The sequence below is a fragment of the Chinchilla lanigera genome, unplaced genomic scaffold (genome assembly GCF_000276665.1).
Source record: "Chinchilla lanigera isolate Chin_1 unplaced genomic scaffold, ChiLan1.0 scaffold00022, whole genome shotgun sequence".
Classification (NCBI taxonomy): Eukaryota; Metazoa; Chordata; class Mammalia; order Rodentia; family Chinchillidae; genus Chinchilla; species Chinchilla lanigera.
Genome location: NW_004955423.1, coordinates 23,409,942 through 23,433,677, shown reverse-complemented (window position 1 = coordinate 23,433,677; position 23,736 = coordinate 23,409,942). Strand labels below are relative to the sequence as shown.

General features: G+C 49.0%; 1 protein-coding gene and 1 long non-coding RNA gene across 2 annotated transcripts in view; both read right to left on the bottom strand.

The window, feature by feature from the left end:
• Positions 1–23,736, bottom strand: part of Wls (wntless Wnt ligand secretion mediator) — a 90,908-nt gene that overhangs the window by 31,631 nt on the left and 35,541 nt on the right. The window contains exon 2 of the mRNA XM_005385271.2: positions 22,992–23,264. Coding sequence (XP_005385328.1) covers positions 22,992–23,264 — 273 coding nt within the window. The remainder of the gene's footprint in view (positions 1–22,991; positions 23,265–23,736) is intronic.
• On the bottom strand, positions 7,868–18,637 carry LOC106148546. The gene is made up of 2 exons (XR_001234091.1): positions 18,324–18,637; positions 7,868–8,231 (listed from the first exon to the last, which is right to left on the bottom strand). It is a non-coding gene; the product is annotated as an uncharacterized LOC106148546 (long non-coding RNA).

The window sequence follows — 23,736 nt, the reverse complement described above, 5'->3', positions numbered from 1 at the left end:
GGCACCCATTTCTTTCTATTTTTTATGGCAAGAGTAGCTACGGTCACTAATTTTTTAATTATCATTAACTTGCTTTACCTCTTTACAGCTTCATGAGGGATACACTAAATATACCCAATAAAGTTTATTTTAAAAAAGTGTATGACCATCTTTTTCATATCATTCAAAGAAAACTATTCACCTTGTGATGAAAGCAGCTCCTCAAACTGGTCACAAAATATGATATTTTAAGTCTGTGATGAGAACCACAGCTGTGCCCTGTTAGAGAAATGGCCAAGAACCCGCAGCTAGTCCTGGAAGAAGTGGGACCTAGGACCATCCAGGACTCCACTGCCCTCGGAGACCTTTGTTGATAGGAACTGGAAAGAAATAGCAGCTGCATGAAAAGGCCTTCATCAAAGCTGCTCAGCTCCCACCTGATGTCTGTTTCCTGAGCTGTGTTGTTGGGACATGCTAGCAAGGGTCCTTGTGTCCTGACTCCTGCAATTTGGGCTTTGAGAGAGGAGCAGCTGACACCAACACAGGCCTCTCCACGAAGGCCAGGAGAATGGCCGTTCTTGTCACTCGGTGTGAGGAGGCACCATGCCGCAGGCCATGAGGGCAGGGGTTTGAGTGTGGCTCTGCCCCAAACACAGATGTGGTTACAGGCAGGCTGGGCTGGGCTGGGCTGGGCTGGGCTGAGAAGCGGGCCTTGTCTGTAATGGCCAACATAATGTCCCACAGTATGCCAACACAATGTCCTACAACTCGGACTTCCCAGTGTTTAAAAGAGAAGCCAGAAATTCAGATTATTACAAGAGGTCTTTCAGTTTTACAATGTCAATAACTGAAAGCCAAACCAGACCTTTGGGGCAGGCCCGCTGCAGTATCAGGAGACTTCTGAGTCACTCTGAGGAGGAGATACCAAATCACTTCACGGTGGCCACCACATCCCCATCTTTTTCTTATTTCCCCCTCAGATCGACCTCCCTCTAGGACTGTCTGTGATTTTTCACCGAATTTATAGCACATTCTGTCTCATCCTTACTCATCACCTATCTAGTCCTGAGCAGCATGGATAAAGGTCCTGCCATTTCTGGAGAGGAAGTTTGGATGCCAGAACTCAAAGCCCAAACGCTGGGACACTCTCACTCTGTGTCCTGATGGTGGCCTCAGAGCATTGTTGCTGCCTTTCATGGTGTACATAAAACCAGAAGAACAGGAAGGCCCTCCTGTCCCCTGGTTGTGCAGTATCATCCCTGGATGGGCGCCTGGGTTCCTTACCTGCTAGAACAAGAGTTATCTCGTAGGATTTTGTGATCACTAAATTAGTTGCTACATGAAAAACACTTAGGTTTCCGGTACCGGAGAAAAACCAAAAAAAAAAAAAAAAGAAAAACACTTAGAACAGGGCAGAAAGCAGCCAAGGTAGCTAGTGTGGCTGTCATCAGGTTAGTTGGTGAAATTCTGATACCACTTGTTATGGTTCCTATCCAGATGTGCCTCCTGTGCTCACAGGTGGGGCTTTGAGGAGGTGACTGGATGATGGTGTCTCATAGTTGACTTGCTGTTAGGAAGTGGGCCCTGCTCAGAAGGGGTGGTCATGGAGGGTGTGGCTTAGGAGGGCTCCACCCTCTCTCTGCTTCCTGTGCACCGTGCTGTGAGCAGCTTTCTTCCACCAGGCCCCTCTGCCATGCTGCCCTGCCTTGGAGCCAGCCAACTATGGACTGAACCTCTCTAAACTGTGAGCCAAATTAAACCTCTCTTCCTTAAGTTGTGGGTGTTGGATGTTGTGTCCTGGTGATGAGCAAGTAAGACACTACCTTTCTATCAAAATACCCGCCAGCATTCAGCATCACAGAGCTTTCCTCTGTGAATCCCCAAACCAGACCTGGAGCACAAAGCTCAGGATCAGGAAGGCGCTGGGCAGAGGAACCCAGCAGAGCTGTGCAATTGGCCCCCTGGGTCCCTTGGAAGTGAGGAAGGGGACTCTTGGCCTGACTAACAATTGGCCTCTTTTCTCTGTGGAACATGGTACTAGGCCACCAGGATGGTGTAGGAGCACAAAGTTGGGGGCAAACAGAGCTCATCTTGAATTCTGTCTTTTTCTTCCCAGCTGAGAAACCTTGAATTTGTTTCAATTTCCACCTCTGCAAGACAGAAGTAGTGGAACCCACTTCCCACACCTGTCGGCCTCCTCACATATAACTGACCCACCCAGCCTGAGGACGGTCAGATTTTATTATTGACCAATTAAGTGGAAAGGAAGGGGATGGGAGTTACATTAGCGAGGGGATAAAGAGTTATTTCATGGCTGTCAAAAGCTTTTAGGTGCCTAGAGGAACTTTGATTTTCTTGGGTCTTTGTCCTGGAGAAAAAAATTAAAGAAGTTCCAAAATGCCCGTGCGCATTTCCACATTTCATGAGGAGTCACTGCTCCAGAGTCCATTTGGGTAACCTCATCGGGGGCCACCCTGCCTCCTCCCAGCCTCCGGCAGACTGATGTCTGCCGTGGTTTATGCACCATTCTTTCCCCAGTCAGAGACTCCCTGACCTGGCCTGCATTTTCTAGATGCTTTCAGTGCAGAAAATAACAAAATCAACCCTGATTCCTAGCAAAAAAAATGGCCTCTGCTAATTACAAATTGGGCTGTGGCTGGTTTCTTACGATGCCCTCCAGGCCTGGGTGGGAGCATTTATACAAACACATGAGTACAATTATTTCGCAAACCAGCCTAGCAGTTTAGTTCCCACTACCTCTCTGCCATCTCTCTCCATTAGGTCAGGTGTTTGCATGGTGGAGGTGTTTTCCATGGGCAAGAAGAGTGGTCCCATGCTGTACCCGGACACGTGCACTGTCTCCTGGGTGAAGTCCGACAGCTGTCCGCGAACCGTGACGAGGATGAGGGAAAACACCGCTCGTCTCAGGTCTTGTCTCGGTGCTGTCTTCCCTGCCAGGAAACATCCCCTGTGTCTCTGCAGTCAAGGCTGCTGCTGCAGGGGCCATGCAGCTGGAGAAAGGCATCACTTATGCAAATACAGGAATTGGAAGAGCCACAGAATATGCACAAACTCCGTCCGCTGCCTACACCGGGTGAAAGGCAACTCCTTTGGCTTCTGACTCAACCCTCACCCTGGGGCATCACATCTGCTGCTGCGATTCCAGTTTCCCTGTCCAGGCCAGATTTCCCAGCTGAGTTTTGAGCCCACATGTTCATGTCCCACTTAGGTGTCCTCTCCCCTGGTTCCCAGAGCCCCACGGCCAGCATGGGTGCCCCTCTCTGGCGAGGGCCCTCTCTTCTTGCTCACCTTCCCATTGCCCAGGCTGCCATCTTGCCCAGCTTGGGCAAGATGAAACACTTTGATTGAAACACTCTCCTGTGCCTGTCTCCCTGTCACATTGCAGCCAGACTCCAGGAACACCTCCTGCACTCTACAATGTCCTAGGTCTGAAGTGAAACCTCATTAGAGGGCATAAGAGGCTATGGCTTGCCTCCTGTACAGCATTCCCAGTTCATATCCCACAGGCCCTTCCAGAATCACACTGGCTTCACTCCTGCCTTCCCAGCAAGGCACCCCCTCATCCTGTTCCCATGGCACCCGTGGGCCCAGCACTGCACCCCTTGTCCTCCTGCAATGCCCTGCCGCACTGGACCTGAGTTGGAAGGGCTCCCAGCTACGCCATCCGTATCTGTCCACAGGAGATACTCATTAAACAGTCACCAAATTGATGAATGCCATCTTCCTGGGTTCCAGTGTTCTTATAACCCCAGATTCCCTGTCATCCTATCACCTCTTCACCAATCTAGTGGTTTGCTCAAATTTGGTGACGTCCACACTGTTATGGCTTATATCCAGATGTCCCCCCAAAGCCTCTTGCAGGCATATGTGGAGTTTTTTGGGGTGGCTGGATCTAGAGTGTGTGAGGCTGGGATTAAGGACGTGAAGCTGAGATAGACTCATGGTGCAACGCTAGAATTAAGGGTGTCCTACCCTGGGTGTGAGTGCTACCAAGGGCAGGAAGCCTGGACAGAATTTAGGGACAGAAGGAAGGCTGCTGTTGTCGCTTGATGGTTGCTGCTCTTGCTGGCTTCTGCCTGCCATGCACTGTTTCTCCTCTGTGATGCCCCTCTGCCATGCCACCCTGCCTTGAATTCAGCCGACTGTGAGCTGAAACCTCTACAAAATGTGAGCTGAAATAAACCTTTCCTCCTTTCACTTTGGGTGTCGGGTATTTTGTTTCAGCAGTGATAAAAATATCTAAGACACACACTTCTTCTTTCTCCCCGGCTTGTTTTCCTACCCTCAACTTTACTTACACAAATGCGCACGCACACACACACACACACACACACACACACTCAGAAAGAGGATGGTCCTCAGACTGGGTCCGTGGGTTCCCAATTGTCTTGCTAAGGAATGCTGCACCTGTTCCTCAGGTATGGGTGGAAGACGAATTGAAGGGGAGTGGTTCTGGGGAAGCCGGTCCCCTTCCCTGCCTCCCCTCAGCATCATACCCCCTGGGTGGGCTCTGGTGTCCATCTGGAGAAGGCTGGGGGTTAAAGAAGGACATAGGATGTAGATTTCCTGCCCAGAAAGCCCCAGACTCACTGAGAGGGCCTGAGGTGTATGACTGAAGAAACGTGTGGGCCTTGAGGGCTGCGTTGTGTCCCCGGCACCAAGGCTAAGGGAACAACACATGTGCTTCTGGCAAGAGACTCCAGAGAGGGAAGTCGTGCAGGCTCACTGGGCACAACCAGCCCAGGATCACGTCTCGAAACCTACTCAGAACCACCCTGCTGGGGCCAGAAAGGAAACCAGGGCTCCGGAAACCCACGACAACCTGCGTGGTCACCGCTGTGGGATCAGAGTTCCTCAAAACCTCTGCTGCTACAACTCAGCTCATTCCTCCACCTATATTTGTAAGCACCTCCTTGTTCCCATGCACAACAGAGGCAGTCAAAGGACATGTAAGGCCGTCACTGCCCTCAGATTGTCCCCGGGTGGTGGGACAGGCAGGCACCCCACAGATGAGCCCGGCCCCATGCTGTTAACGCCACGCCGAAGAACACAGAAGGTGCGCGGTTTGCAGAGACCAGGAGTGCAAGGTGGGGCGGGACCAAAGAACACAGCTGGATGGCTCATGCGGCAGAGGCGACGTCCACTTGTGACACAAACGAGTTCAGGAGGCAGCAGGGTAGGAGAAGGAGTCACAGAGGAAGCTGCACGTCTAAAAAGTCAGGTAAGCATAAAATGCCTGCGGTGTCCTCCGAGGAAACAATGGAGTCAGTAGGGTGGGGATGTGAGGAGCAGGCAGGGTGTGGTGACAGCGACCCAGCTTCCACTGAGTGATGCACCCTCTGTTTAGGATATACTGGGGCTTGCGGGGTGTGGGGCTGGTGGTCAGAGAACCACATGGAAAGACGGGGCCCAGGGCCTTTCCCAGTGCCCGTTAACAGGATTGAATGCCATGGAGGATATCACCGCAAGGGAATTTCTAAGGAATTTGTTTCCCAAGGAACTAGAACTGAGCACGGAGCCCATCTTTTCCTGACAAAGCTGGAGAAATCAGAAGCTGCCAAGCTTTAAAACTCCAAGCAGCAGACACAGCCACAGTGCTTTCCTTTGTGACTGTAATCAATACAAATGCACAGAGAAAACAAGCTGGCCACGAGAGGAAAACCCACGGCGGGCGCCTTTGCTTTCTCCCCAGGACACCTTTGGCGAGCAGCGCACCGAGAATAGCTGATGTGGTAGCTGTGAAATCTACCTGCCTCTCTCTCTGACTGCAATTAGAGAAAAGGACTTCATTCACACTGCATCTAAAAATAGACTCTGGCAGTGTGCGTGAGTGACAGCCTCGTTCTCCGACAGTACTCAGAGAGGGAGGGGAGCGTGGCTGATGTAACTTGGCGACTCCCAAAACAAACTGCCAAGCTAGCCGGCGTAGGGAGCCTTCAGTGAGGTCCGCTGTTTGAAGGTGGAGGAGGACTGGGGTCACCGGGCAGCGCTTTGTTAGTCCTCCCACAGCTAGTTGAGACCAGCTAGGTATTTTGCAGAGCACTTCCCAGAGGCCTGCAGGCCAGAGATACCACTGCTACAGGGCAGAAGGGACAATGCAGCCGCTCCTAACGGGCTGGTGTGCAGTGTGATCAAAACATACGGTGAGGGCTGAGTAAAAGACACAGTGGCAGGGAGCCCCCTCAACATCCTCCTCCTCCTCATCCCACCAGCACACTCATCCCATCATCCCGGCCACTTCCGGCAGCAGCTCTGGCGTCCTCTCTCTGAGGGTCTTTAGCTGTGCTGCCCTGGCTGCTTTGATGTCCTGAACTGATTCAGAACGTTTCCCTTTCCCGGTCATTTTGACTTTGGGGAGGAGCTAGAGATTGCACATTGCCAGATTTGGTGAATAAGGTGGATGAGGACATAGTGTCGTGTTTTTCTGAGCTGCTTTTCTGCTGGACAGCACTCGGCAGCGGTGCTCATCATATTTTTGATCACGTCTTGTAAAACCACTCAGGAAAGAGGACTCTGGAGCTGCTGTAGAAAGTGACAAACATGGACGACAGGATGAGCATACACAAAGTGAGGGGAGGATTTGGAGCGTGATTCGTGGCAATGTGTCTTTCACTGTAACACCTTTTTTAAAAACTTAAACATTCACTGCATATTTTGATCACCTCTCATTCATCACCGGGACACCCAAGGCTCGGAAGAGTCATCCTATTTTTCTATGTAAGATAATATAAGCTGCTCTCTTCCCCTTTCCTCTTATTCAAATTACACTCTGCCTCTCTTGGGGCATGAAATACGTGACCCAGGAAATCAGAATGGACCACGAGGGGCGTGAACCAGTAAGTTCTGCCTTCCCTCCATCTGAAAATGTTTTCGTTTCCTCTGTTTCCTCCGCAGTGGGCCTTGTCCTGGGAGGGGATTACGTTTGGGCTTCAAAAGCAACTAGGGAAGGGTGTGGGCGGGAGCAGGTCCTGGCTCTCAGGACCAGCTAAATGTCCCCTCCTGCACCCGCATTCCCCGGCCACACCAGCCCCATCGCCCTGGTGACTAAGCTGCTTCGGCAGCTATGTTATTGCTGGAGGCAGGCCAGCACCGTGCACACAGAGTATTTGTTCTTACGCTTTATGGGGAGAATTGCTGCACACAGGATCTGGGCTTCTACTTGCAGATAAGGCCTGGGACCCTTCGGGCACTGCATTCCCTGGCATCCAGCTCTGGTGGCCCTGGCACAATGTCCTGCTGCCAGGAGGTGGCTGGATTCCTAAAGTCACCAAGAGGGAGAAGACAGGCATACGAGTGGGGACTGAGACAAGGACCTTCGCGCTGAGCTCTATCTCCAGCCCTTTTAGGTTTTTATTTTGAAGCAGGGTATTCTGCTGCCCAGGCTGGGCTTAAACTTACGATTCTCCTGCCTCAGCTTGCCCCACTGCCTCCCTGTCTTTCAATCATTTGCCCTGTGGTTTATATCAGCAGCCTTGGGTCTCCCAGGCTCTTGTGCTGAGCAGTGTCTGTGGCCTTGTCCTCCTCGGCACGCGCCCTGCAGCCCCCAGCCACCTGTCCCTCATGCTCCAGTCACTTCTGAGGTTGTGGGTCTGCTGACTTCATGCCCTCCACCTGTCCCTGTGGCCAGCCTCTCGCTCAGGGCAAGGCCAGCACTCCGTTCTTCACTGCTCAATCAATCCACACCAACTCCCTCCTGTTGAGGGCAGGCGGGAGGAAGGCGGGGACACTTCCTGTGGGCGGAACCAGCTCCTGTTCCTGGCCGGGCCAGTCTCCCCGGGGCCCATCAACGGGCTCTGCTTCCTCCGTTCCTCTCACCACCTTTCCTGCCGCTGAATGAGTCTCAGACAGGCGAGGTTTTTTGTTTTTGTTTTTTTTTAAATAAAGGCAGCATAGAACTTGTAAAAGAATGAAACAATGGCTTCTAAAAGCACCCATCTTTGAGTGTCTAGTATGGGAGGACATTTTTACCCAGTAACTGCCAGGCAGAGAAAAATGTCCATCAGCAACCTCAGAGTGAGGAAACTGAGGCACACAGCAACCCAGGGCTGCTGTGTGCCACAGGGCAATGCTCTGTCCTTGGGGCACCGGGTCACATGTTCTGGTCCTTGCTCGGGAAGGCTCCCATTCACCGATTCACCACGCAGCCTGAGGAAGTGGCTGGCTGATGTCATGTCTCTCACTCCAGGCAGAAGTTGGGTCACGTGGCTCCCAGGGCCCCTCCTCACCTGCAACTTCAGAAATGCAGAAATCTGAACCACTCCCAGGTGCAAAAGCAAAACTCTACAACCCTGCCTGCCCTTGGGGCAGCTAGAATGGCAAGTAAAAGAAAGAAAGAAAGAAAGAGCAAATGAAAGACGAATCTCAGGAAATGGGAAGCCACAGCTTCTGCAGAGGAGAAGGGACCCCGAGAGGACGGAGGGAGAGGGAGAGGAGGGGAACAAGAAAAGGACTTGCGCTGTGTTCCGTCGGAGGACCCGCTCCTTGGGAGGAATGCGGTCATTATGTCCTGCAGACATGTGCTGGGAGAAATAAATTGCTTTTAAAAACTAGAGTTGGCCGAATGCAAGAATTTAAGAGCTGCCGAATTCAAAAAGACCACAGGAGCAGACCCAGGGCAGGCGAGGAAGGGTCTGGGCTTGAGGAGGAAAATAATACGGCTGGTGACTCCTGACCTTTGGGATCCCAGCCAGAAGAGAAGCCGAGAGGCAGCATTTAATTGTGGAAAAACCAGCCTGGCTCTCCTCTTATCTTTTTCCTCTGTGAGTGCAACCCACAATTACCGGCAGCCCTGCATTCCGCCGGCCACTCAGCTGGTGGTGGCGGCAACGGCCTTGTCTGTGGCTGCAAAGTAGAAAGAGCGGCTTGGCTTGTACCTGGCCCCGAAGCCAAGCAGCCCTGGCCCAGCCCCGCGGCTTCTCCCGCTACAAAGCTCGCACATGCCCACCCGTCGTCCTCGGGACGCCACCAAGGGCGGAAAAAAGAAGCGATAATTCAAAGGCCCGGCGAGGAAGCCCAGCCCCCAACCCACGGCTCATTCCAGCCTTATGCACGTGACTTTGCAGTCCTCTCCTCAGGCATCAGGCTCCCAGTTTCTTCACGGGGTTATCAAGGCCCCTCTGTCTCATGTAAATTTATCTTTTTCTCCCTAATGTGCACATTTTTCTGGAGCATACCACCTGGGCTCTCTGTCTCTGGCCGCTGATGTTTTATTTTGTGGAAAACTACGAGTCTCAGACTTGACTTTTTAACCCACAAATCAGGAGACCTTGGAAAAGTTGTTCAGCCTCCGTAATTTCAGTTTGCAGAGCTTTAAAACGTGTTGCCCGGTAACGGGCCTCACAGGCTCGGCACAGACTGCACCTTGACCATCAAGTGCCGAGTGTGAATAGAAGATGCCTAACCGGGCTGGGGATGCAGCTCAGAGGCCGATCACTTGTTCAGCGCTGCAGGGCCTGGGGTTCCAGCTCAGGAAAGACGGAAGAAGGGAGGGAAGAGTGAGGGAGGAATGGAGGGGGAAGGACGGAGGGGTCGTTTCCTCAACCTAAATACCTGTGCTTGCATTTTCATCTTCATCCAGAAAACGCTGCCGCGCTAGCTGAGCTCCTACGCGCCCTTCTCCTCTGAGACGGCACCTCCCACGCCCCTCTCCTCCTGCTCAGTTATTCCATTTCGAACAATCTGAGCTTATGTTTCATCTGTTCGTAGTCAAGTACAACAGAACCAAGGGGCCCATCTCCTGAAGGATGCCGGGAACTTCCTGTCTTGTATTTTGGGGTGTTCTCCAATTGCTTAACTGATCATCAGCATGCACTTTGGAACCCTTGGGGGCATCTACCTGTGTGGGGATTCCCGCCTTGGGGTTTATAAAGCTCTGAGTTCTGTGGCTACCCTTCAGGACTCCAGTTGAAGTATGGATGCTGAATCGGTTACTTTTCTCTCATTGCTGAGACAAAATACCTGACACCCCAAATTAAGGACGCCAAGGATTATTTAGCTCACAGTGTGTGGAGGTTTCAGCCCATGGTCAGCTGGCTCCAAGGAAGGGCAGAATGGTGAGGGGCAGCACCTCAAGGCCACGGAGGACTGCAAAGCAACAAGAGCCAAAGGGGGACAGCAAACCTCTTTCCCTCCCCTATATTGTAGGCCCTATCTGCCCACATCATTGTACATCCTCCTCTTCCACAGGCTCAGGAGGTTTACAAAGGGAGGACCCTGGCCCCCTGCTGAGTCACTTGAACTTCTGAACTTTTCAGTTCTCAGGTTGACTCAATGTATCAGCTATTACAGATACTAGCTGTGAGTATAAGGCCATGCACATTTTTCTCCCAAGGTTAAGGTCCTGGACCGGAAATGTGCAACCAACGTGCGGAAGTGAGGAAGGCCCAGGGCCTGCACCCACGGGGGGCCTTGTTCTGCCCACTGTTTCTGAGCTCCTTCACCTCTGCACCACTCACATTCCCCCACCTTCTCCCTGTCTGGCAATAAATGTTCTCTCTCACCGAGCATTTACTATGCGTCCCAAAGCACTTACTAGGGAAAACCTTTCCTGACACTACTCCACCTTAATTTTTACCATAACCACGGAGAGGCAGCGCTGCTACCACTATCTCTGTATTATAGATGAGGAAAAGGGGTTCAAGCAAGTTGTAAAAGCTTCCTTCCCAAAGGCCCCGTCATTTGTGTGGGTTTTTTTTTTTTTTTTTTTTTTGGTCTTATTTTGAGACAGGGTCTTGCTCTGCAGTTCAGGCTGGCCTTGAGCTCACTTTGTAGCCCAGGCTGGTCTCGAACTTGCAACAATCCTCCTGCCTCAGCCTCCCAAGTGCTGGGATTATAGGCGTGCGCCACCATGCCCGGCGGCCCCATCATGTGTAAAGTGTCAGGTCAGGGGTTCAGCTTAAGCTCGCTATGTTCGAAGCACTTAGCCCTGCGTTGTCATTGTCCTCCTAACTCATTTCACTTCTCAGAACAAAACAAAGCCGCCCTAGGCTGCATCTTACCTTCACACGGTACTGCAAATTCCACATTCCCTGTAAAATTCCATCTTTCTGAGGCTAAAGCGAAAAATTACCCTTTCAGCGAGTTGAACGTTTCCGCTCCTGTATTTCTAGAGCAGTGTGGGCACCAAAACATGGGTGTAATTTAAATATTTTGGTGTTTTCATCCTGAGCTGGACTGTGGGCTCCTGACTCACTGTATCTTGAGTAACCCTGGAGTATTTCCTGTGCCGAGGACAGGGTGAAGTACGGGCACAATACCCAGTCCCTGCGTTCAGAGAAGCTGGGCTGCAGGACAGGCAGAGCTGGAACAAAGGCCACATGGACTTACGTTCTGAGGGAGAAGGATGTATGTTTCTTTCCCAGTGCAAGCAAAATGCGCCCAGTAAGTACTGAATGGAGAAAAGAGCCGGGCAATGCCCTTCGGAGGCTGGGCCGGTAAATTAAAGATCTACCAATCCATCATGGAAACTCAGCTTATTTATACACTGACTCACCTACAACCGGCTTCCTGTGTCGGTGTCTATGATACATTTTTTAATGTCAGACTAAAAATACACTTCCAGTACACCAGCTCTGTCTGCCTCCCCAAGGACTAGAAAGGAACACATGGCAGCATGTCACACACACACACAAGAAAAGTCACTCATTTCAGCACCAAGCTCATCTCACAAAGAGGTGTCTCTCCCTCAGGGGCGGTGTCTTCTGCGCTTCATACTCGAGGGTCTCTAAAGTCAGCTGCATACAAAACCGAAGAGATACTCATGAGATTTTGATAAAGCAGAAGAATCTTAGGCAAGTCCTGGACTCTGGGCATTACAGAGACAGAGCAGATGAGACATGAAGGTCACCGAGTACCACTTTCCACGTAGAACAGGAAGACACTCCGTGACACTAGCGATGACCCAGCGTGGGACCAAGGCTCTGGGGTCCTGCCATCAGGCACACCTAGACCCCAATTTCCCAGCTCAGAGGCTCTGGATACATCATTTCCCCTCTCATCTTCGGTTCTCTCTTCCTGCTAGAGCGTTACTAAGATGAGCAGAAGAAATAAAAGCCAAGTCTTAATCAGATCTCAAGTAACAGGGTTTCTCCTACGCTAGCTTGAGCAGAAATTCGCCGGAAGGACACAGGACAAGCAAGGGCAGAAAGGGCTGGGAAGCCTGGGGGAGTGGTGCCGGGAACGGAAGTCACCTCTGCTGGCCCGGCATCGTCACACCACTCAGCTCAGCCCCTCCACTCTGCTCTTTCCTCTGCCTCCCTGCTCTCCCGGCCGGTGTTCCCCGGCACTCTGCGCATGTGGGGAATGCTGGTGGCCCAGGTGGCCCGCAGGACTGTCCGGTTTTAGTGTCAATGAAGCTGATACTACAACTGTGGAACTTCAGCTGCTCACAGGAAAAGACGTGGTTGATCTCCCTGGGTCAAGGGTCCACCCTGAGCAGCCCACCCGTGGCTACAGACACCACTCAGGGGCGTAGTGGGCCCCGAGAGGGTATGAGGAAGGGGCTCGAGGCCCATGCCAGTGACTGGCAACAAAGTCAACCCCCAGCATCCTCGGTGCAGAAGGATTGGTAAAGAAGGCACCACACAACGCAAGCTATCAGTGTGGTCACCTCGCATCCTCCGACTGAGACGGGGCAGGGCCGCCATTTGTGCCAGGCACGTATGACTGCTGGATATCTCCAAGGATTCCAACTTTTTCCAGGTGACGGTAGCTTTTTAAGCTTCTAAATTTAATGTTTTGCAAATGGGGAGCGGACCAAGAAATAAAGGGAAGTGGGAGAGAAGGCAAGGGAAGGGGTCATAAAATGAATTCAATGTGCTGCGTAGGTGTACTAAACTCTCTGTCATGAATGTTAACCATTACATACTGCAGGCCTAGTGGACTCATAAAAAAAGAAATTAAGAAAAAGATTATAGGGGCTGGGGATTTAGCTCAGCAGCACAGCGTCTGCCTGGCAAGCACGAGGTCGTGAGTTCAATTCCTGGTACTGGAAAAAAAACAAAAACAAAAACAAACAAACAAACAAAAAGATTATAAATTTGAATATTTGCCCTCTGTCCCCAAACTTTTTACCCTTACTGAGGGTAGCTCAGGCCTGGGCTCTCTGAGAGCTTTGAAATCATCATATGAACAAAGGGCCAAGCAAGAAAGATAGATCTGCTGGACAAGTATTTGAAGAGACAACCTAGACCAGAACGATTCAAAAACCGGACCTTCTGCTCCTTTAAAGAATTACTGCTGTCTCTCCTGAGAACATGGCCCCTACTAATTTACCAAAGCGAAAGAGAAACTGGAACCATTCCTAGCATCTGTGCTTGGACCTTAGGCCCATGTCGGGAAAGGTTCTGGCCAGTGGGGAGGCCCTACCGTTTCCGCACGGTGAGCTCTGCCTCCCTCAACAAAGGATTCCCTTGACTTCCTTTTGCTTTGAAAACAGTAAAGCAGAAAATAATCTTTCTTTATGTTTTTTCCAATAAGCTAGACAAAATAAAGGCGTGATTTTCCCATCCGAGAAGCTCACGTTAGGTGTCTGACCAGCTGGCGCTGCAAGGCTGTCAGGAAGACCCGCAGAAGGGGGAGAAACCCAAAGATACTGCGGCACCGCTCTGCAACCTGCTGCCGCCGGCTGCGGCTTGGTGCACGGTCTCCAAGGCCGGCAAGGTGTTTCTGTTCTAGTAACCAGAACAGACTTGGTATGGATGCAGAGAGAATCTCCTCATTTATATTCTAAACTCAGCAGGAAGTGAGACACGAAGGTGACCTGCAGCTGTGGCACTATAAACAGGACCCGCCTACCACCTCGTCTAGATTCTACAGTGCGCTACACGCCCTGAACTGAGATGGAGAGAGTTTCCAACACTGGAAACCCAGCTTTTCAGAAAGCCCAGTGAAGCTGCTTGCACGGGTATTAGCGAGTGTCGTCCGCTGTGGGGACAGTAGTGGCCCTGCTGCCAGTACCACACCAATAGCATACACTGCCGATGAACCACCAGGAGCTCAGCCACGGCGAGTCAGTGAGTGGGCATGGCTGAGTTAAAGGTCTCTCTTCCCGCTAAACTAGACTACTCCTTTAACTGGATTGCAATTCATTTGCAAGCCTGACAAAAGCCACAAAACTTTGTGCTTCAAAATGCATGTAAAAATACAGGATGGACACTTTGCATAGACTCAGGGGCTCACCTCGTCCTTCCTTCCTTCCAATGGACTGCCTGGCTGAAGACTATTAGATAACATTCCTGCCCAGGCTCAAAGTCTGCTGGGAGACACTGGGTGTTTAGTAAGTATTCTATGAATCACTCAGCACCATAGACTGGTGTTTTGTTAAGACCAGAGCTAACCTAATGTCATCTAGTCCCCAGTGCAGAGCTGACCAGTAAGCCCAGGGATGACTAAGAGGTATGGTAAAGATGAGACAGACCACACTGTAAACATTACAGGCTGAGAATGCCTCATCCAGATGCTCGGGACCAAAAAGCGTATTGAATTTCAATTTTTTTCAGGCTTTGGAAGAGCTGCATATACACAACAAGCTTTCTTGGCAGTGGGATCCAAGTCTAAATATGAGAGTCATTTGTATCTCATAGGCACCTTCTGCGCTGCCTCAGGGTGATTTTAGGTGCTAGCTCTAGTGCCCTGCATTTTGAATGTGATCTGTAAATGCAGACAGAAGTGTGATTTTCCATTTGTAGCATTGTGCTGGTACTCAAAAAGTTTTGGATTTTGGAGTATTTCAGGGTTTCAGATTTTGAAAGGAAGCTCAACTTGTAATAAAACTTCTTGGAAGAGTTTTGGAGAAGTCTTGCTCTGAGCTGAATTTCTTTTCTTTCTTTTTTCTTTCCTTCTTTTTGACACAGTCTTGCTACGTAATTCAGGCTCAACTTGAACTGATTGTGTTGCTTGAGCTAGCCTCAAAGTCACAGAACTCCTCCTGTCTCAGCCCCCCAAATGCTGAGATTACAGGTGTGCACCACCATGTCTCGTTTCTGGGTTGAATTTCTTCATTTGTAAATGTATAACACAAAATTATGGAGCCATACAGAGATTCAAAGGGATGCTAACAGACAAACCTGGAGCTTTATCGTTATGCTGACCAAGTACTATGCTTAGAAAATAATCACACTCAAATAAAAGAAAGCCAAAGGCTCCCGGTACCTGCCAACCTAAACATGTCCACGGTAGCTAATTCCAAAACAGGAGCTGTACAAAGGCACCTGAAGATAATCCACGAAAGAGAGAGAACAAATAAATATCATGCCCCTGATCTTCGCTAGCCAAGGTAAAGCAACAGAGCACAGTAGTTTCTTTCTGTCCCAAGTCCACAGGACCTGAATTTCAGGTGCTGTCCTGGCCGAGGGGCAGATGCTCTGGCCATCTGAGACCATCCTGGAAAGAGAGGGAGAGACGGCTTTTCCGCCTCCTACCTGACCCTGCAAACCCTGCTCCAGCAGGTCTCTGAGATCTTTGGTTGGTGTATTTTCAGCTAATCTTTTTCTGGGGAGGTAGGGGAAGTAAAGAGCAGAGTGAAAATTAGAAGTTTTTATGTCTTCTTCTATTGTAGTAGATGAAGAAATTTGAAGTGTAATTTTAAAAAATTTTTGCAACACCAGTGTTTGGAGGATAAAAGCTATTCAATTAGAAATGATTTATAAACAGAGACCGGGACAGCGTCCCTCATCCAAGAAAGCCTCTCCTGGGGGAGGGAGCGTGTGTTTCTAGCAGCTGGGAAGCTGGAGACCCAGCTGTGCGACCACAGGACAGCGTGGCCCGGCCATCGCAGCAGTGAGGGTTTGGATGCGGGTGGAATCCTCCCCCCCGGAAGTCGTCTTTACGGCTCCTTCCTGGAAGCATCCACTCACAGAACGAAGGAGCCCATCTTGCCGATGGGCCAAAAATCAGTTCACAGAAGGGTTTCCTGACTTTCTTCCTTCTACAAATTCGCCTGTCACCACTGTGGATAATGTGAGTTTGCTTTTCGTGGTCCACAGATTATTTCTTTTCTTCTCTCGGTGTTCACAGTCTATCGCAGATACAACCACAGGACACTCAGTTTTCTCACTGGAGAACTGACTGAGTAATAATATCAGTCTAATGTCTTTTGTCAGTAAGCACACTTTCAGTTTGGGGAAAGAAACTTCGCTCACCACTTATGGAAATAATTCCAACCCTATGTAGTCATTAACAATAGTGAAATAAGCAAGTTAAACTTACACTGGGGTGTAGTATGCAGCCTGGGGCTCAAGGCACAACTTGCTGCGTTTTTTACCTAAGGAACACATAACTGGGTTTGGTGGTACATGCCTGTAATCCCAGCAGTCTGGGAGGCTGAGGCAGGAGGATCACAAATTCAAACCCAGGCTGGGTAACTCTGTGACTTAGTGAGACTGTCTCAAAACAAAAAGTAAAAGCAGAGCTGGGATGTAGCTCAGTGGTAAGGCCCTGCCACAAAGAAAAAATGTTAAAAAGCACATGTGTGACTTTCACCTACACCACGTTACTAACAGGTCTGTCTTCAGCCTGAGAGACTTTCTGAGCCCTGAAAATCCTTGCTTTGCTACTCAAGCCAGGCCACTCCAGGTTATGCTTGGGAGCAGGGCTAAAAGTCAGCCCTTAAACAGGGCTTGGTCTTTCCCAGGGACAGCCTGTCCTGAAACACCTCTTCCCCCCTCCCAGATGAAAAAAGACATTCGTGTCACTAAAGAGGCTCCAAGGGCTTCAGAAGCCAAATGTCACAATATCACGCTTAACACAACTGCTTCTCAGTCCTAGCACGGAACGACCAGCCAGGTGAGGTAGCGCACGCACTCCTGTAATCCCAGCACTTTGGAGGCTGAGGCAGGAGGATTGAGTCCAGGCCAGCTTGGGCTAGAGCGAGACCCTATCTCAAAAATCAGTAACAAAAATTTTGTGTTTCAAAAGTGAGAAGTAGGGGCTCTTTTAAAATACATTTTTAAAAATGTGAATTACTTGCTTTTGTATAATATACACAGACACCTTCTCTCTCAATAATTAAAAATAATATACACATTCCCTAAACATTTTTATTCGCATAAATTTCCCTGTAATGGCATCATTTCCCTCCCAAAGGGACCGACCTGATTAAATTTTGAAACCGATGAAGCGATGACCAGCTCTAACAGTGTGGTGAATGATTTTCTAGTTTCTTGAGGGTTTGTTAAGATCTCAAATCCTAGCTCAAACCTGGATCTCCTTTGAATTAAAAGATTTAAAAGGAATAACTGTGTAGCTCTAAATGACTAGAAGTCATTTAAAATAAGTAGTTCTCAGATTACTTTATCTTGTCAGCCACCTTTCACATGCAGGTAAAAATGCTGACTAGTTTTATTAGAAATCCCAGCTTTAATTTCATATCTGAATTATGAAATCTTCTTTCATTATTTCAAATCTGAAACTCATTTTTATACACTGGACAAAGCTTTTGTTTCGTTTTGTTCAATTTGGTTTTTGCTGCTTTATTTTATTTTATTTTACTTTATTTTATTTAATAGGACTGGTCCTGACCTTTCTTTATACTTGAATATGGTCACAGCTGAATTGCTGATAAATAGGAAGCCACCCATATTTAATAAGGTTTTGTTTATCACATGTCCAGCCACTTTTCTGAGGTCTCATTTATTTGCTGCCAGAAAGGCATCCAGTATGGTGATAAAATACAAAAATATTTTACTGAAGGCGGAACCAGAGAAAAACCTACACCAGCTGTGTCTGCTCAGTGCTGTCGTTCAGGTAACCTGCATGTGCACCTGTACATCCATCAAGAACAGACTATCACTCTTTTTTTTTTTTTTTTTTGGTTTTTCTCCGGTACCGGGAACCGAACTCACGACCTTGCGCTTGCGAGGCAGGCGCTTTTGCCGCTGAGCTAAATCCCCAGCCCCCAGACTATCACTCTTTAATCAGTGCCTTAGTCAGTGTGTATATTCAGACACATAGAGGCTAAATTTATGGGAGGAAATATTTCCATAAACCCTACATGTCACCTTTTCTTATTAAAAAGTCAGCAGCCTCCAACCACTGCTACTGATCATGAAAAGTATTTTTTTCATCTGGTTTTCTGGTGGCTTTGTTTTTTTATATGGTTTCAGCTATTTAATAGAACTAACAATTGTCCTACCTTGTTAATTTTTCAGTGTGTTCCTATTAAGTGCAGACCCTCATGTTATAAGAGAATGAAGGGTGAATTTTAAGGTAAGAAACCTTGGAACAAGTTTGTTTTAGATGAAGGTTGTCTTAGTCCATTTTCTGTTACTATAACAAAACACCCAAGGCTGCATAGCTTATAAAGAAAAGAGGTTTAGTAAGCTCACATTTTGGAGGAGGAACCTCCAAGACTGGGTGGTCCTATGTGCTTGGCCTCCTGGGAGAGCATGCCTAGCTATAACACTGCAGAGAGACGAAGACAGTATGGATGGTCATGTGTGGTGGTGCACATCTGTGATGCCAGCATTCTGGGAGGTTGAGGCAGGAGAGGACTGCAAGTTCAGTTCAAATCCAGCCTGGGCAAATTAATGAGATTGTCTCAGAATAAAAACAAAAAAGGGTTGGGGCCATAACTCAGCGGTAAGACCCCAGGTTTGAGCCCTAGTACCATGTAGACACACACACACACACACACACACACACACACACACACACAATAACATGTGCCAGGCATGGTGGTGCATGCTTGTAATCCCAGCACTTGGGAGACTGAGGCAGTAGGATTGCTGTGAGTTTCAGGCCAGTTTGGGCTATGCAGTGATTTCAAGGCCAATCTGAGCTATATAGTAACACCCTATATTAACCCCTACCCCCCAAAAAACAACAGCAACAACAACAACAACAAAACACGCAAAAAACCCACAAACAAAAATCCACACATATGTATGACTATCTCTTAGTTTCTGGTTTGGGAGACATGCTCAAGATTTGAGATTTGTCATTATTTTGTTTATACTTCTGAAGCCAATAATTATGAATATTGAACTTTGAATACATTTCAAATGAGTCTAAAAGAATTCCAAAATATGCAGTACACATATGATGAACATAAAACTGTCTGGGCATTTTTGTTTTCTGGTGAAAACAAAAGTAGATAAAGGCATTTAAATTATTTATATTCTTGGCGAAGTTTCTTTAGGAACACATTTTTAGTATAAAAACATTCACTAAATGTACTTAAGAATCTTTTCCCAGAGTTGGCGGTATAATTAAATTTCAGAAATGTATCATCAACATCTAAAGTTTGCCAGGAACTCACCTGGGACTATGAATTATTTTACTAAATGATCTTGGCATGAAGTTGTGACACTGAATTATAGGTCGGTCACTTTCAACAATGCAGAAGACAGCATGGCAAAATAATGGCACTTTTTCCTTACTACCTGTGAACAGAATCACACTTCAAATCGCCACCCCAGGGTCAGCCTCAACTGTACAAGACACCCCGTCACAGCCAGGGGCTGCAGGGAAGTCGAGGAACACGGCCTTCCTGGCTGATGCAGGGTGTCTTAACCACAACTTAATCAGTACAAGCAGTATGTGAACAGCTGTGGCCAGAATCGGCATGTCAGGATTATTCCTTATTGAAATGTTACTCAAATAACAAAAATCTCACTTCAGAGCAAGAAGGAGCAAGTACCTCATTCACTTAGGTGCTTTATGTTCTTTTTCTTTTTGGCAGAATAATGCGATCCAGGACATGTTTTCATCCACAGCTTCTTACACACAAAATTGAGAATTAAACACAAATATCATGCATACTCAGCCCACTGGGAGGTGACCATCTAGTGAGGAGTCCTGGGAAATAATTCACAGGTAAGGCTGGGGTTGCAGCTCAGTGGCAGAGCACTTACCCCGCACACAGAGGCCAGGGGGTTTTGCATAAAGAAACAGGAGATTTGTGCTAAGCTCCCTTATGAAGATTTAGCCCCCAATCCAGAGGCAGCAGTAAGAATGGGAAAGGGGCTGGGAATAAAGCTGGAAGGATGATGGCAACAGCTTCCTTTATTTTTATTCTTTCATTTTAAAATAGTGTTTATGCCTCGAGAGGTTTCTATACACTAGCGTACTCCTCCGAGTCGTTTTGCTGACTGGGAGTTGTGATCTGTGTTTCGCCGCTGAGGAAACACTGACTGAGAGATCTGTAACTTGCTCTGTACTGCGGAGCTGTTAAGAGACAGTGTGGAGATGTAAACCCACTCCCTGGACTCTTGAGCCTAAGTGTCCTCTCCTACCTCTGGATCCGACGTGAATCAGGGACATATTTCAAATGAGACCTTGGCTCCTTTGAAGAGGACGCCGCAGATTGGCAGCATCTAAGATGGTTTCGAATGAGCCCTGGAACCCATGTCCTAGGGTGGCACTAGCTGGAATGCAGGCTGGACACAGGTTTGCTTCTAACCAAGAAAACACAGTGGAAGTGATGGGATGTGAGGGAAGTGACTTCCAAGATCAGCAGCCTCTCCTGGTGCCTGGTCCTTGAGTCCTCTCCTGGACTGCCATTCTCAGAGGAGGCAGCTGCCCTGCTGTGAAGCGGCCTTGAGGTGACATCCACGTGCAGAGGGACAGGGGTCTGCCACACGCAACAGCAACACGTGTGAGCCTGAGGCAGATCCCCCATCTACAGAGCCTCCTGCCTGCTGATGCTCCTATGGACCAGATCCGCGACTTCCCTATAGCCACAAACTCCTAGACTAAGTCGTGCTCAGGTTCTGATAGACAGAAACGGGGACATAATCAATGTGTATTGATTCAAACTGCTAAATTTCAGGATAATTTGTTACCCAGCCCTAACTCGGCCCGCAGACAGCAATCACATAAGTCATTTCCTGGAAGCTACGCGGTACCAGTGGAAGAGAGACTGCACCTGAGATAAACCACAAGCAACCCGCCCAGATGACAGTGCGACCTGTCCTCTCCACTGAAACACACATGCCAGGTCATCTGCCTGTCTCGTCTCCCTGTGGCTCTTCTTACCCTGTCTCTCCTTTTCTTGACTACATTCTTGGGACTAGGAATGCTAACACCTAAATGCTAAGGTTTGTGAAATCATGTTAGACTCATTGCACAGCGGACCCTGTTCTTCCCCAAGGTTGCCCACTGTGTTGTGTTTTCCTCTTCCTAAAGCGCCTTTGTAGCCTTAAACATCTCTTTTCCAGGTGTCCCCTCCCTAATCCCTTACAAAAACATCTCCTGTATAGTCTTATGTTCTGGTGCCTCTTGCTTAACCTATGGCTGGAGTTTAATACAGTTTGAAGGAGGGAATGGCTGGACGGGTTTCACAATCAGTGACTGAGTGAGTAAGTCCACAGGCAAGAGAGGGGGTGGTGGGAAACACCACTTGCGTGTGCCAGGCCACTGTGGGAATCTGAGCCTTCACACCAAGCATTGTCTTCTAGAATGTTCCTCTCACTGACTTCCCACCCCAAACCACCATCATCTGCCAAGCTTTTCCTTCTTTAACACTCACCTCAAGTATCTCTCTGCTTACCTCTACATGCCCATTATGGTTGTGTGGAAGATGTCCCCCAAAAGGCTTTTTGTGTTTCAGGCTTGGTTGCTGATGGGCTTTGGGGAATGGATAGGACCATGAGGACCCTGACTTCGTCAGTGCATCAACCTACTGATGAGTTAAAATTTGGTGGTGTTACTGGGAGGTGATGAAGACCTCGGAGGTGGAGTCTAGTTAAGGGAGTAGGTCATAGAAGCATGACCTTGGGGACTATGTCCTGCCCTGGTCCCTTTCCCCTCTGTGCTAGTGTCCCTCTGTTACTCTGTGCTTCCTGGCTGCTCTGCTCCACCAGGCCCTTCAGCCATGAGCTTCCTCCTCACCTCTGGCCCACAGCAATGGAAACAAATGTCCTCCGCCTGAAAGCTCTGAGACCAGGAGCCAAAACCAACCTTTCTCCTTTGTGTTTATATCAGGTATTTTGTCATAGTGACAGAAAACTGACTAGTACATCCCCCTCCTGCCAGCACACCTGTCCCCCCCACTGAGGCCTTTCCTTACACTCCCATGGTCTCCCAGAATTCCTTGGTTTCAACATGTGCCACACTATGCTGTCCTGGTTGGTTCTGGCCATCCTTTCCACTTGACCATAAGCACTTAAGGACAGCCTCTCCACCTGTGCTGATGTGTCCAGTCCTCAGGCACCCAAACCATTTGAAATTGTGGCTTGCATGGGAAAAAGACAAGCTTACACTCTAGAAAATCACCTTGGCACAATCTGTTAATTCCAGACAAGAGGTCCAGCAGATACCCAGACTGCTCCAATTCCAGAGCACAGTAGAACGGATGTAATGGTGTATCATGGTTACTGACTATATGGTAAAAATATAAGTGGGAGGAGTGCTTCAGTCCATGGACAGGTCCTGTGCAGAGCTGTCTAACCCTCTCTCCTCTGTCTTTCATATTCCTGCCTGTTTCGACCTCAGATCCCCAGTGCTGCCCCCAGGTGACCCCAGGCTTCTGCCGAGAAATCCCCCCACCAGTTCCTCCCCACGACCTGTGTTGCATGGCTTGAGCTTCTAAAGGGCAACTGAGGAAAGCTGGAAAAATGTCCTGGTTTAGTGGGAAAATGGACTGCTCCTGGCTGGCTCCCATTTTGATATAGATCTTCCTCAAAAGCCAGGGCTTTCCTCAAAGCCCAGTGGAAAAAGGCATGGAAAACAGAAGAGCCTCCCAAAGCCCTCAACTCACGCTGCAGAATGGGCACCCTCCTGGAGCTGTAGGGTGACATCCTAACTTAGGACCCCAGCTCCGCCCTCTCTGATTTTCCAATCTTGGACACCCCGACCAGTGTCCAAGCGATTCATCTACAAAATGAAACAGGATTAAGACTCACCTCAAGGGGTCGCTGGGAAGGCTGCCCGGGTTAAGACAGGAAAAGTCCTCAGGAAGTGCTCAGTAAACAATAAGCAACCGGTAATCCTCTGCTACTGCCATCACTACCATTCCCACTGGAAAGAGGGGATTCTGAGGGGCTCCCACTTACGGATTTGGTTGTTGAGCTTGAAGGCGATGTCCAGCTGCAGGATGAAGAGCATGAACTGGAACCAGGGGCTCATCTCCATGTTGGGGAGCGGGATGTGGACGGAGAACACGATGTCATTGGCCTCGATTTCCCTCGGAATGGCCTCCTCGATGTCGCGGATCTTGTCACAGTGGTTGGGTCCCCAGGGCATCAGCCATCTTGCCTTGTGGTGATTCTTTCGCACATCCACGCACTTCACGGACATGTAGGACACTGCTGTCGTGGGCCCTGGAGCTGGAAAGGAGACAAACGGTTTTCTGTTTTAAGTAGTCTGCCTGTGGGGTTCTTTCTAATCGATGTCCTCTGCATTCTAGTTTCTCCCTGGCTTTTGTGCTGCCTTCAGCCACTGGGGGCCACTAAGATTCAGTGAGGATCCTTCAGTGACTGCTAGAGGGTCATAAAGTTATCCCCACTCCTGGTGCCTGGGGCTTCCAGTCACTGGGACTGAAGCACATGTCTGAAAGTAGCCTGGTTCAGTCATCTCTGCACTCCAACCAATGTCACAGAGGTTGCTCCCGGCCGTGGGTCCCACCTGTCAGAGAGCAGGGCCTTGGGGCTTCCTAGGGCAGGTGTCTGAAGTGGGAAGACTGGACCTAAAGCCCACATAAGGCCCACAAATCTTGGTGAATCAGTCAACTGTATTCTAGCCTCAGGCTTCTTATCTGAGAAACAAGATAGCTCATTTTGGAAGATTCCTCTTGGCTCT